The 14,907-nt window shown below is 47.3% G+C and overlaps 1 protein-coding gene across 1 annotated transcript in view; it reads left to right on the forward strand.

Annotated features, from left to right (window-relative positions):
- The window catches only part of LOC123521950 (leukocyte-associated immunoglobulin-like receptor 1), a 46,231-nt gene that overhangs the window by 14,396 nt on the left and 16,928 nt on the right, over positions 1-14,907 (forward strand). The window contains exons 2-6 of the mRNA XM_045292398.1: positions 3,063-3,104; positions 5,757-5,795; positions 7,423-7,539; positions 7,630-7,672; positions 7,760-7,797. Of these exons, the coding sequence (XP_045148333.1) occupies positions 3,063-3,104; positions 5,757-5,795; positions 7,423-7,539; positions 7,630-7,672; positions 7,760-7,797 (279 nt within the window). The remainder of the gene's footprint in view (positions 1-3,062; positions 3,105-5,756; positions 5,796-7,422; positions 7,540-7,629; positions 7,673-7,759; positions 7,798-14,907) is intronic.

Here is a 14,907-nt window from a genome sequence, read left to right on the forward strand (position 1 = left end):
CGTCCTCTCAAGTAGCTTCTTCTGTGGGGAGGGGCTGTTGTCCACATAGCTGGCATGGGGACCGAGCCCTCAGGCCCCTCCACTGGCTCCCCACTCCTTGCCAACAAGCTGCATTCGTCTGGCACTGGCTTTAAATCTGGTCCCTCTTTCCCTGTGGAGACACAAACAATACCCTTCCCCTTCCCTTGGGGGATCAGTGCCCTATTCCCCCATCACATATCCCCCCTTTTTTCCCCTTTCCCTGTTCCTGCCCCCCCCTTTGGGGTTGGCTACCCTATGTACCCCTGGATTTGGTGTGGCACCTGCCATACTACCTGGACCTTACCCCTAGAGAGTTTGTATACAGTAGCTTTTTCCCTGTGCCCCTTTTGCATTTACCTCTCTGTTCTTTCTTTTATATATTTGTATGTTTATATATATAAACTTACCTCAGTGGACTCATGTTATACTTGTCCTTTTGTGCTTGGCTTTCTTCACTTAGCATTATTTCCTCCAGTTCTTCCCATGCAGCGATATGCTTCATGCGTTCATCGCTGCTTTTTAGTGATGCATAGTACTCCGTTGTATGTATGTACCAGAGTTTTTTAATCCATTCCTCTGTGGATGGGGCTGACTTCTTAAGGCAGAGGGAAGACAATGAGTTTTGGAGTCCGACCAATGCCAGCTCTCTCAGTGACTGGTTAGGGGGTGAAGGGAAAGTAAAAATCAGCATAAAATGAGGATAATAGCTCTTTTTAAAATAAAATTGGGTTCTATTGGCACATACCTCACGTTGCATTCAAGGCAATTGTATGAAGATTGGTGGGATCATCACCAAATCAATTTCAGATCATTTTCTTCTCATACTCATTGTTAGTTCCCCATTCCCCACCCCATCCTCCTCTGCCAAGTCCCTTTGCAGTTGCTGTCTATAGATCGACCTGTCCTGGCTTTCATACTCAGGAACTCATACAATGTACAAACAGGAACAAGCATGCAATCCCCCCAAAACAATTGTGTGCTTGGTCTTTGGAGATCTGTTTTCCAGCATATGATGTACCAGATGGGCAGATGTCCAGAAACAATAAATATTGTCATGGCTTATTGGAGACATGGGGGTGGGGCTTGGAGAGAAATGGGGAGCAAATAATGAACACAGGAAGAGGAGGAGGATGTTCTGGCACTGACAGGGGTGATGAACACAGTGCTCTTCGTCCTATGAATGCTTCCAATATTCTCCTCCAGCACCACAAGACCAATGTGTCAACTCTTCCAACGTCTTCCTTCATCAATGAGCAACTTTCCCATTCATACGAAGCCATTGAAGTAGACAGAGATGGCAATCCCTGTCCTTCAGGGGAGTCCAGGAGGTGGGCAGCAAGGAGTGGGTCTGAACCGCTCCCTGTTCCTATTTGTCAGTCTCCACAAAGATCCAAGCACAAAGCAGAGAGAAGTCCTGACCAAATAAAACATCCCTGTGCATGGAGCAGTCTGTATCTTTGTGACCAATGTGGCCACCGCTGGGGGCTACCGAGCATCTGAGCAAGAGCTGCGGGGGACCTGGTAATTCAGTTCCATGGAGTTTTAGTTGGATTTCAATGGGAGCAGCCCCACGTGGCTAGCAGACTGCACAGCGCTTATCTAGAACACTTCCATCATCGCATAAAGCCCTCTGGTCTAGCAGGCCTTTGGGATACCCCAGCGAAGGATGTGGGAGAGGTACTCAAAGCCTTCTTTGTCTGACTCAGTTTTTGTCTAACCCCATGTTCCTGATTCCTCAGCCCCAGGAGCCCCTCGCAGGCATGACAAGGATTTCAATAGAGGTGAGTGATGAGGACAGAGGTGTTGGGAGAGTTCAGCCCTGACTCTATTAGGCCACCCTCCTATCCCAGAGTAGAAGAAGTTTTTGAACCTTGGGCTGGACTTCTTGAGGCATTGTGGAGACAATGAGCCTTGGAGTGAGACCAAGTCCAGCTCTATCCATGACTCTTTGGGTCCTGATGGGAAAACAAGAAATCAGCATAAAATGAGGATAATAACTCTGTTTTTAATAAAATTGTGTCCTATTGGCACATACCTCACATAGCATCCAAGCCAATCATATGAAGATTTGTGGGATCGTCCCCAAAACAATTCCAGATCATTTTCTTCTCACACTCAACTTTAGTTCCCCATTCCCACCCCCCCACCCCCGCCCCCATCCTCCTCTGCCAAGTCCCTTTGCACTTGCTGTCTATAGATCGACCTGTCCTGGCTTTCATACTCAGGAATTCATACAATGTACAAACAGGAACAAGCATGCAATCCCCCCAAAACAATTGTGTGCTTGGTCTTTGGAGATCTGTTTTCCAGCATATGATGCACCAGATGGGCAGATGTCCAGAAACAATAACTATTGTCATGGCTTATTGGAGACATGGGGGTGGGGCTTGGAGAGAAATGGGGAGCAAATAACGAACACAGGAAGAGGAGGAGGATGTTCTGGTACTGATAGGGGTGATGAATATAGTGCTCTTTGTCCTATGAATACTTCCAATATTCTTCTCCAGCACCACAAGACCAATGTGTCAACTCTTCCAACGTCTTCCTTCATCAATGAGCAATTTTCCCATTCATATGAAGCCATTGAAGTAGATAGAGATGCAATTCCTGTCCTTCAGGGGAGTCCAGGACGTGGGCAGCAAGGAGTGGGTCTGAACTGCTCCCTGTTCCTATTTGTCAGTCTCCACAAAGATCCAAGCACAAAGCAGAGAGCAGTCCTGACCAATGGAATGTTCCTGTGTAGGGAGAGGTCTACATCTTTGTGACCCATGCGGCCAATGCTGGGGCCTACTGAGCATCTGAGCAAGAGCTGTGGGGGACCTGGTAATTCAGTTCCATGGAGTTTTAGTTGGATTTCAATGGGAGCAGCCCCACGTGGCTAGCAGACTGCACAGCGCTTGTCTAGAACACTTGCATTATCACAGAAAGCCCTCTGGTCTAGAAGGTCTTGGGAAGACCCTGGCGAAGGATGTGGGGGAGGTACACAAAGCCATCTTTGTCTGACTCAGTTTTTGTCTAACCCCATGTTCCTGTTTCCGCAGCCCCAGGAGCCCCTCGTGAGCACGACAAGGATTTCAATAGAGGTGAGTGATGAGAACGGAGGTGCGGGGTGTTCAGCGCTGACCTTGGTAGGCAGCTCTCATAACCCAGACTAGAAGTTCCTGAACCTTGGGCTGAACTGCATGAGGCACTGGGGAGACAAGGAGCTTTGGAGCGAGACCAATTCCAGCTCAATCTGTGACTCTTTGGAGGCTGATGGGAAAACAAGACATCAGCATAAATGAGGATAGTAACTCTGTTTTCAATAGAAGTGTGTTCTATTGGCACATACCTCACATAGCATCCAAGTCAATCGTCTGAAGATTTGTACAATCATCGCCAAGTCAATTTCAGATCATTTTTCATCTCATACCCATCGTTAGCTCCCCATTTCCACCCCCATCCTCCTCTGCCAAGTCCCTATGCAGTTACTGCCTATAGATCGACCTGTCCTGGATTTCATACACAGGAATTCATACAATGTACAAACAGGAACAAGCATGCAATCCCCAAAAGGGCACAATTGTTTTCTTGTTTTTTGAAGATATGTTTTCCAGGATATGATGCACAAGATGGGTAGGTGTGCAGAAACAATAACTGGTCTCATGGCTTATTGGAGACATGGGGGGGGGGGGTTGCAGCGAAATGGGGAGCAAACAGTGAACACAGGAAAGGGAAGGTGTCCTGGAACTGATTGTGGTGATGAATATACTGCTCTTTGTCCGATGAATGAATTATGGAAGTGTATGATATGTGAGTTATAGGCCAATGAAAGAAATGGGGAAAATAAAAGTAAAAAGAAAAACCAACAACAGTGACCACACAAAGCAGAAAACCCAGTTCAACCTTGTTCTACAGTTTCACTGTGAGTCAGTATTGACTCGATGGCAGTGACTGAGTGAGTGACTGCAATCCACAGCCTTTGGAGTAGCAGGTGTTTAACATTTCAGCTCTGATACCATTCCCTCTTTTATTCTTTGATTATATAGTTGACAGTCCTTAGATCACAAAGACTAGTGTGCTTTCCCTGGGTGGTCACAACCCATCTTTGAATCTTAATGTGCAAACACTAAGTGGAAGGTCCTTGCCCACAGTCACAGGACTCATAGCGGGCAGAGGCTCCGTCCAGCCATGGCAGCCAGATGAGAGACTTTAGGATTTAATACTCCTCTCCATTGCCCTCTCATGATCAGTGTCTTACTCTTCACCCCCTCTGCAGTTGATGCAGTGACTTAAAACTCATCTTCCAAACTCTGACCATCAGAACCTGGAGGAGGTGTTGTGAATGATAAACATTCCTAATCATTATGCCTGTCAACAGCATTAGGTCACCTGTGGAGGAAGGTGTTTGAAACTAGGGGCCGGATCTATAAAGTGTGACAAAGATGAGAAGTCCTGGGGTCCCTTGCAAATGCATCTCTCTTTGTCCATCCACCACTCTTCCTTCCTGGGCCACACTGCAAAATGTGTGTTCTGGGTTGTCCAGCTGTCCCTTCCCCTTCGGTCTATGAGCTGCTTCTCGGGGCAAGGTTGAGGCTTTCAAATTCCTCAACCACTCGCAGTCTTGGAAACCCAAAGGGGCGGTTCTGTTCTTGGTGAGGGAGAACTGGCTCCATGGTAGTGAGGTTGGGTCACCGTGCAGAAGCCACCTGCTCTGTGCCAGGGAATTCCCAGCAGCGGGAGCACACTGGGCTCTCATTTGACTCCCAGGGAAAATGGTTCCACCCCATCCGATGGCTTCTGGGAAGAACACATGGAGTAGGTGTTTTTTCTTCAGGGGTGGTGGTGATGGTGGTGGTGGTGGTGGTGGTGGTGGTGGCGGCGGCGGTGCCACCAAGCTGGTTCCAACCCATGGCAACTCTACCCACACCAGAAGGAAACACTGTCAGTCCGGTGGCTTCCTCACAATGGTGGCTATGCCCGATCCCATTGTTGCAGCCAGTGTGTCCATCCATCTCCTGAGGACCTTCCTCTTTTCCTCTGTCCCTTCCCTTGACCAAGAGTGATGTCTGTTTCTGGGGCCGGTCTCTTCTGACAATAAAGGATGTAAGAGGAAGTCTTGCCATCCTTGCCTCTCAGGAGCACCCTGGCCATACTTGTCCCAAGACACGTGTCTTTGCCCTTTTCGTGGTTTGCGGTTCTTTCAATAGTCTTCTCCAGCACCACAATTCAAATGCATTGATTCTTCTAAAGTCTTCTTTAACCAACGTCCCCCTTTCCCATGCATACCAAGCCATTGAACTACATAGAGATGGGGATTCCTGCCCTCCAGCGGGAACCCAGTGGGTGGCCAACAAGGCATAGTTCTGAACCACTCCCTGTTCCTAGTTGTCGTCTCTACAAAGATCCCAACACAGAGGAGAGAGCAGTCCTGCCCAATGGGACGTCCCTGTGCAGGGAGCGGTCTGTGCCCCGGATGACTGATGAGGCCACCTCTGGGGGCTACCGAGCATCTGAGGAGGAGCTGCCAAGGGCCTGGCACTTCAGTCCCATTGAATATATGTTAGGTATCAATGGGAGCAGCCCCATGTGGCTAGCAGATTGCACAGCGCTTAACTAGAACACTTGCATCATTGCATAAAGCCCTCTGGTCTAGAAGGTCTTCGGGAGACCCTGGTGAGGGACGTGGGGGAGGGACTCCAAGCCTTCTTTGTCTGACTCAGAGTTTGTCTAACCCCATGTTCCTGATTCCTCAGGCCCTGGAGCCCCTGGTGAGCACAAGGAGTCCAACAGCGGTGAGTATTGGGGACAGAACTGTGGGGGAGGGTGCAGCCTTGACCCTGGGAGGCCAGCTTCTGACTCAGACTAGAAGTTCCTGAACCTTGGGCTGAACTAGTGAGGCAGCGGGAAGACATTGAACTTTGGAGGCAGACCAATTCCTGCTCTCCCAGTGACTCGTTATGGCCTGGTGGGAATACAAGACATCAGCGTAAAATAAGGATAAGAATTCTTTTTGTAAATTGTTTTATTGGCTGATGCCTCACAGAGCAACCAATTTAGTCATTGAATCCTATGAACAAGATCTGTGCAATCATCAGCACAACCAATTTCAGAACATTTGCTTCTCATTTTCACTGTTCATAGCTCTCCATTTGTCACCATCCTGCTCAGCAATGCCCCTGTCCATTTACTATCTATAGGTCCACCTATCCGGGATTTCATACTCAGGATATCATTCAACATACAAACAGGCAGACAGCACACACACACACAAACAAACAGATAAACCAACAACCCAGCATTTTCCTTCTCTTTAAAACTATTTGGTGTTTTAGGCTTTTGTTTGTTTTGGGTATGTTTTACAGTGTATGAAGCACAAGATGGGAGGATGTATAAAGATAATAACCGATGTCATGGCTTACTGGAGACAAGGGTGGTGGTGGTGGAGAGAAATGAGGAGCAAATAATGAATACAGGAAGGGTACGATATCTGGGATTGACTGTGCTGATGTGTGTACAGCTCTTTGTAATACGAATGGATTACGGAAGTTAATAATATGTGAATTATATCTCAATAAAGCTATTCGTGGGGGGGGGGAGGAGAAAAACCAACAATAATGATTACACAAAACACAAAACTCTCCATCAAATAGAAAGCAGAACATATTAAAACTGAAAACAAATTTGGAGAAGGATATCAATAATGGTTGTGGAATGGGAAGGGTATCAGCATTAGCACTGAATTAGACGACTAGAGGTTGTGGAATTGGAGAATGTTTTGTTATCTATATTTTTGCCACAATTAGAATAAAAATACATGAATAACCAGAAGTCCAAGGAAGGGAAAAAAAATGTTCTAGAATTGAGTATGGGGACCACTTTGCACCTCTTCTTGATGTGACTGAGTCATTGACTTGCATGACATGTGCATGAAGTGCTAATTAAACTGTTTTTTAAAATGAAAGCACCATAAAACAGGTCCAAAAGGAGATCACAGGATAAGGTGTCACATTTTAACCAAACTGCATCTACCGCAGTTGACCTTATGATGCTCTTGGTCTGTTAGCAGGGCTATTAACATCCCTGGACGATAGTCGGTGGGGATTCATGGGAGGTTTAATCCACATGGGACCCTGCAATTGAATTGTAGGCTTCTGTTGTCCTCCACGGCCTTCTGCCAACCGGGTGTTCACAGTGGGAGCTCTGATACCGTCCCTTCAGATTGGGGGGTTATTTTTTTATGAGAGGATAATAACGCTTGTGTGGAAGGATCATGAGGTGTGGTGCTGATGGATCAGTATGGACGTGAAAACCACCAGCCATGTGTGGTGTGTACCAGATGCTCAACAGCGATGAGTTACTCAGTATGCAGTAGGTGCTCAATTTGTGACAGTTGCCGATATCTTGGGTCCATCTTTCTAGACACACCTGTTTCCAAACACCAGCTGTACGTCCTCATTGGCATTTCGGTGGCCGTGGTCCTGGGTCTCCTCTTCCTCTTCCTCTTCCTCCTCCATTGTCAGCGTCAGAGGAAACATGGTAGGTTTCGAGGTGATGGGTGGGTGACCTGGACAGGGAGATGCTGGGAAAGGACCTCCCTCTTGAATCCAGACCATTGGTCGTCCTCAGGCACCCCTCACACCAAGAGCAAGGATGAGAATCCACAGGAGAGGTGAGAACTGTGAGAGAGAGCCCTAACCCCCTAATCAGTCCTCCGCTTCCTGCCTGCCCCTAATGCTCCTTCGTTCCTTCCCTTCAGACTCAGCCCAGGTGTTGAGGTCTTAAAGAGAACACCAGGTAAGGGGGTGAGGAGAAGGGCAAACCTGGAAGAAAGGGAGAAGAATTCAGTGAACGTCAGGGAGCAATATGGGGAGAGGGGAAGGTTTGGTCGCATTCCAGAATGTCCCAGTTAGGGTGAGGTTTGAAACCTTTAATTGTTAGATCTCAAGCAAATTGGCCCTCAAAGGTCCACCCCAGAGTAATTTGTGCCTGCTTGTCCCCTCTCCTCCAGAAATGACCATAGAAGATGGAGTTCCCAAGAAGGACAGAGAGATGGACACCTCGGTGGGTGTTTGTATTCCTTATCAGTTGCTGTCACAAATCATTGCCATCGAGTCAATGCTGATTCATCGTGACCTTGTGTAGGTCTTCCATTTATACGGAGCAGACAGCCTCCTCTTTCTCCTGTGAAGTGGCTGACAGTGTTGCACTACTGATCTTGTGGTTAAGCATTAACCTAGCCAAGAGTTCCAACAGAGCTAAGCAAAACCATGTTCATTTCGGGGATCAGAAAGCTGGGAGTTCTGACTCATGGTCTTTCATAAAGTAGCTGTTGAGACATTGGCCAGGGTCGTGTTCATCTGAAGGCTGGACTGGGGCTGGACTGTGTATTTCCAAGATGAACACTCATAAGCGTGTCTACGGACGACAGCATCATGGGCAAGCACTCACCAAACATCTGAGACACATTATTGTAGATCCTTTTCCCATAAGCGGTCAAAACACAAAAGTCAGGCCCCCACATATTTCACTTAACACCTTTTGGTGGTGGTGGTGTTAGGCGCCATCCAATTGCTTCTGATCCATAGCGACCCTGTGCACAACGGAATGGAACACAGCCCCTTTTTGCGCCATCCACACAATGGTTCCCACGCCTGAGCTCGTTGCTGAAGCCGCTGTGTCAAGCCATCTCCGTGAGGGCCTGCCTCCTTTTCACTGCCCCTCCACTTGACCTAGAAGGCTGTCCTTCTCCAGGGCCTGCTCTCTCCTGACTAGGGGTCCAAAGTATGTAAGACGGAGTTTTGCCATCCTTGCTTCTAAGGAGATTTCTGACTTTACATTTCCCCCCAGTACATCTCAGAGCCTAGGAAATCCTCTGGGGCCATTTTAGTCTGTCCTGAAGGACTTCTATGAGTCAGAATTCATTCCGCAACAGCTGGCTATGTTTGTGTTCATCGGTGTCCTGCGTGGCACATGAGAATGCGACCACTGAGTCACAGCTGCCTTCTGGGTCACCCAGAGCAACTCTGATATCATAGGAGCAGGAACCACACAGTGATATGATCACTGGGGACCATCGTGAAAGTTAGGTATCAACATCTGGTGCCTAAAGCTCCCTGTTCCTCACCCTCAGTCCCGCTGACTCACCCTGCTCTCTCTCCCTCAGACCCCTGCTGCAGGACACCCCCAGGATGTGACTTATGCTCAGCTGAACCAGCAGGCCCTCACTCGAGGGGCAGCTCAAGCTGGGCCTTGGCAGCCCACAGCTGAGTCCACCACGTATGCAGCCGTCCACAAGCACTGACCCCCAGGCCCTCCTTGCCGCGACCCCTGAGGACGCGGGCAGCACTCTGGGAAGGGCTTGGAGCAGACACTGAGAGGGCTTCTCCAGTGGAATCGTGTCTGCTCAGGAGAGTCCTCCAGTGCACTTCCAGGGAGACAAAAGGTGGGGTCTGCAGTTCCCCATCTCAGAGACCAAGAAACCAGGCAATCGCTGCCCCAAATGACCAGCTTCTTGGAGAGACTGAGTCGCCGCTGTTTCCAGAGACCCCACGGCAGCTGCTGTGTCCAGAGAGCCCACGGATTTGCCCGGCTGATTCTACACATGCCTCACGGTCACCTATCTGATGTCGTGAAACTTGGCAATCGCAGCCAGCAGCTCCCAGACCGCCCTCCTGTGAAGTTCATCTCCCAGCACAGACGCCATTTTCATTTGATCTCCCCCTGATCGTTGTATTGTGATACCATTCATCTATCACACCGTTCCGTAGTTCAGTGGGGTTTTTTTAATTGAGTACTTACCGCCACATAAAAGGGTTCTGCTGACTCCGTTTTAAATCACTGGCCAACACATTTGGATGCCTTCCCATGTTGACTTGTTTCTGGGTCTATCTGACCTGCTCATTCCAAGAAATGGCACCTGTTTCCCCACCACCAGCAGCTCTAGTGTTTAAGATACCGAATGCATGCCATGCACCATGCTTTGTTCTGCTCGCCCATTAAAAAAACTCTGGATCTTTTAAGGAGGTATTTAAATAACTACCTTTTGAGCATAAAGGAATCATTAGAAATGAAAAGCAAAGTGTACTACATGAGAGCCTACTTATTTTTTTACCAAAAGCACAAGTTTCTGTTAGAAAACCCCCAAGAACCCCAGTTGATGTCAACTAGATACTCCTGATGTCAAGTAGATACAACCTAGACAAACCTGTCAATTAAGTCATGGACTGATGATAATAGCTCCTTGACGTCATAAGACTTGTATAAGAGCAAGATGAACAGGGTCTCTCTCTGTCTCTCTCTGCAACATTGCCTTCCTGCTGCAAGAACTCTGCCGACCTCAAGGGGTGGCCCCATTTGGGTCAAACCCTGAAAGCTGCCAGAGCCCTGCCCTGTTCCCACCAACCTTGGATCGGTTTGCACCCAGCGGCCTATGATCTTCCTACATCCAGGTCGGTCATTCTGCATCGCCAGCGTGTGGCTGCATGAGTCTCAAGAGGGCTAGATGGACTAGCATTGAATGTACGGACTTCAGTGGGGCTGGGCTGGGGTGCTCTCATGAAATAAAATACTCCGTGATATAACATTCTTTCTTTTACATAGATGAGTGTCACTGGATTTGTTTCTCGAAACAACCTGACCTAAACCCAGGAACAGGTCTAAAAACCAAAAGACACACAAAAAAAACGTCTTTGGGGTGTGGTGCGGCACTTACATAATCTGTCAACTTGAGTGAAGGACTGGAGTCTAACTTGTCAATCAGGTCACCGTTTGATTGCCTCATTCGGGCGCAACAGAGATAAATAGCTCCCTGGAGGCACAAACCCCCTCTCTGCCTTCTCTATCCTGCGGTTGAGACACTCAGAGAGCCGGAGGAGGCACATGGAGACCCGCACCAGCATTGAGATGCTTCCACTTCCACTGGATCCACAAGACCTTCTACCCACTGGCCTGTGATTTTCCTGCATTGGGCATCATTGCATGTGCTACATGAGTCTAAAGAGGAATTTATGGACTAGTATCAGACATATGGGCTAATGTCAGCCTATGGACTTGATCTGGACTGGGCTGGGATGTTTTCTAAATATACAATTGCTGTGTTAGGGTTCTCTAGAGAGATAAAACCAAATTGCTGATAATTCAATTTATTTATGTATAAAGATAATTAAATATATAACAAGAAATGAACTGTTAAATCGTATACAGATAAATATATAATACAAGAAAGAAACAGTTAAATTATAAAGCACTACAAATGGCTCAATTCAACTCACTGCTGTGAGAGAGTTGTGAGAGACTAGCAGTCCTTCCAGTCCAGTCTGCTGCCAGATCTTCCTCTATTTATAGCGAGAGCTAGGCTATGTCAGCACAGCAGCCAATCAGAAGGCAGGTCACCAACTGCCAGCCAGGTCACCAACTGCCAGTCCCCAGTTCCAGTGATCTCTTAAAGGGACCTCAACTTACAGCGACACAGTCCACAGGCTAGGCGTCCCACAGGTAGTGTAGCCTTTAAATTGAGGCACAGAACAAGCAAGGCAGCCGCACACTGGTCCGATGATCACAGAGCGAGAGACAAGAAAGTCGAGACTTACCAAGCCAGTTATCTCTCTGCCCTTCAGTTAATCCCACTTGTGTTTATCGGCCAGGCTGGCACAATAAACTATCTCAATTGCTCTTTCATGTAAAGCTCTTTCTTATACACATATGAGTGTCTATGAATTTGTTTCTCTAGTCCACCCGAACTTACACAGTGGGTAGAGGCTGTCCATTGGCCCACGGACTCTGTAGACTTCCCTAGAGCTCACAGTTGGTGGCCTAGGGACTTTTATCTATACACACCTGATAGCTGAGACCCAGGCCTGGCTTGTGCTGCACTTTCCTCACCAATCGTCTTCTCAGAGGCCTAATACCCCCCAGGAGTCCTCTGCTGAGTGCTGGAGTGCCCAGGTCAATGAGTCCCACACACCAAACCAAACTCACTGTCATTGAGTAGATACTGACTAATAGTGACCCTATAGAACAGGTTAGAACTGTTCCTCTGGGTTTCTGAGGCTATAAATCTTTTTAAAAATCATTTTATTGGGGGCTCCTACAACTTTTATCACAATCCATATATACATCCATTGTGTCAAGCATATGTTGCCATTATCATTCTCAAAACACTTGTTTTCTACGTGAGCCATTGACATCAGCTATTCATTTCCCCCTCTCCCCACTCCCTTCTCCCTCATGAACCCTTGATAATTTATAAATTATTATTATTTTGTCACATCTTACACTTTCCAACGTATCCCTTCATCCACTTTTCTGTTGTCCGTCTCCCAGAGAGGAGGTTATATGTAGATCCTTGTAATCAGTTCCCTCTTTCTACCCTACCTTCCTTCCACCCTCCCGGTATCACCACTCTCAGCACTGGTCCTGAAGGGTTCATCTGTACTGGATTCCCAATGTTTCCAGTTCCTATCTGTAATAGTGTACATCCTCTGGTCTAGCCAGATTTGTAAGGCAGACTTGGGATCATGATAGTGGGGGGGAGAAAGCATTTAAGACCTAGAGGAACGTTGTATGTTTCATCATTGCTACACTAAACCCTGACTGGCTTGTCTCCTCCCTGCGACCCTTCTGTAAGGGGATGTCCAGTTGCCTACAGATGGGCTTTGGGTCTCCACTGTGCACTCCCACTCATTCACAATGATATTATTTTTTGTTCTTTGATACCTGATCACTTTGACACCTAGTGATCGCACAGGCTGGTGTGTTTTTTCCATGTGGGCTTTGTTGCTTCTTAGCTAGATGGCTACTCATTTATCTTCAAGCCTTTGAGACCGCAGATGCTATATCTTTTGATAGCCTGGCACCACCAGCCTTCTTCACCACATTTCCATGCACACATTTGTCTTCACCAACCATGTGGGGAAGGTGAGTATCATAGAATGCCAGTTTAATAGAACAAAGTGTTCTTGCATTGAGGGAGTACTTGAGTGGAGGCCCAATGTCAATCTGCTACCTTAATACTAAACAGGCCTTGCTTAGACCTTCCTAGATTTTGCCATTGGGTTTCTAATGTAGGCGTTACCTGTTTTTCTAGTGATCAAGTGATCAGCTGAATCGGGGGTTTAGAGAACTTCTGTTTAAGGATGAGTTCCTGTTTATTATAGAGATCTTGATAAGAAGTAGTCATTTGGAAAGTAGATGTCAAGGGGACTGATTATAGAATTCTTTTTATTTATACCCAATAACCATTTTATGAGGAGCGAATACAGACATCATACCATGCCATAGTTCCATCATATCAAGTCGTGTTCTACCGTTGCTACCCAAATCAGTTTTAAAACATTGTCTTCCTTCTTGAATGCCTTCATATCAGCTCCCTCTGAACCCCTCACCTTCCCCTCCATACCCCCCAGGAACCCTGGTCATAGAATTCTTGCTCTGCACATCTGTGAGGTATTCTAAAAGCCGCAAGTAGCATAGCTGACATGAAGTGCACAGCGGGCATTGTTAGGGAAATGGTATCAATGTTGCCTACATATTGGAATGGGCTGAACTTCCCCAGACAGACTTCGTGGCTGTTGGAGATTCTGCTGGCCTCGCTTCCTAGTAAACCATGTCACTTCCTCTGTGCCCGTTGGAAGGGTTATTCATTGGGCGCAATGACTCCAGGGCACACACCTAGCTTTTGGCAACACCACAGACTGTTTCACTCCGTGTAATGCCTTCAAGTTCCTCCACCTTGTGGTGGGCATCCCAAAAAAACCCTCACTGCCTTGAGTTGATTCCAACTGATAACAACCCTATAGGACAGGGTAGAACTGCCCCTGTGGATCTCTGAAACTGTACATCTTTACAGGAGTAGAAAGTCTCACCTTTCTTTCAAGGAATATCTGGGGGGGGGCGGGGGGTGAATTGCTGACCTTGTGGTCAGCACCAGGGCTCCTTTTGCTATCAAGTAGGGCTTCATTTCTCTTTATGGCTCAATCGTATTCCACTGTGTGAGTATCTGACACATTTCTTCTATCCATTCTTCTCTCGATGGCCACTTTGATTGTTTCCATTCACAGAAAATTTCAGAGGTGATAATTATCTTGGTTGGATCCCTACATGCCTCCGTGTCTAAGTGCTTAGCTACAAGCCAAAAGATTGGCTGTTTGGATGGTGTAGTAGGGAAGTGTTGGGCTGCTAACCAAAAGGTTAGCAGTTCAAATCTGCCAGCCACTCTGAGGGAGGAAAATGAGGCTCTGTGTTCTGATAGAGATATACACGCTAAAAAGCCTGAGGAGCCGTCCTACTCTGTCCTATAGAGTCACTACGCATCTGAATCGATGGCAGTGGGTGGAGAGTGGTTTGGTTAAAGGTACATTGAGAGACAGACCTGGTGATCTACTTGGAAATGCTCACGGCCTTGAACCCCGAGAGGCACAGTTCTTCTTTCTACTTGTGGGTGCCCATGAGTCAGAATCAACCCAACGGCAACCAACTAAAATGCTGTTCAAGACTTGGAGGAGGGTTTTATAGTTCCCTTTTCTCTATGAGGAAATGTCAGTTTAAAGTATCATGATGTCTTTCCCAAGAACAGTTGGTCATTTATTTGTGGAGCTTGGACTGACGGTCAAGTCAGTTGTGTTTCATCATCTGTGTTCTGCCTGCCCCCCTCGACTGAAAACAAACTTCACTTGCATTGCATTTGATCTAGAGCTAATTTTATCCTCATGAAAAGCATGTGAATATGAAGGAATTTGCAGCAGCCGCATCACCCTCAAATTCTTGCCCCCGTGTCTTTCAGAGAAGACTAGAGCTAACCGGATAGGGGAAGCCTTCCCCTGTGTGAGAAGCAGTTGATGGAGTAACACCTCGTCAGGGCCCAAGCCAGCACATCCTGTTCACCGAGCCTTGTCTGTTCACCATCAG

The sequence above is a fragment of the Echinops telfairi genome, unplaced genomic scaffold, assembly GCF_000313985.2.
Source record: "Echinops telfairi isolate 266 unplaced genomic scaffold, ASM31398v2 ScPeMD7_655;HRSCAF=1070, whole genome shotgun sequence".
Lineage (NCBI taxonomy): Eukaryota > Metazoa > Chordata > Mammalia > Afrosoricida > Tenrecidae > Echinops > Echinops telfairi.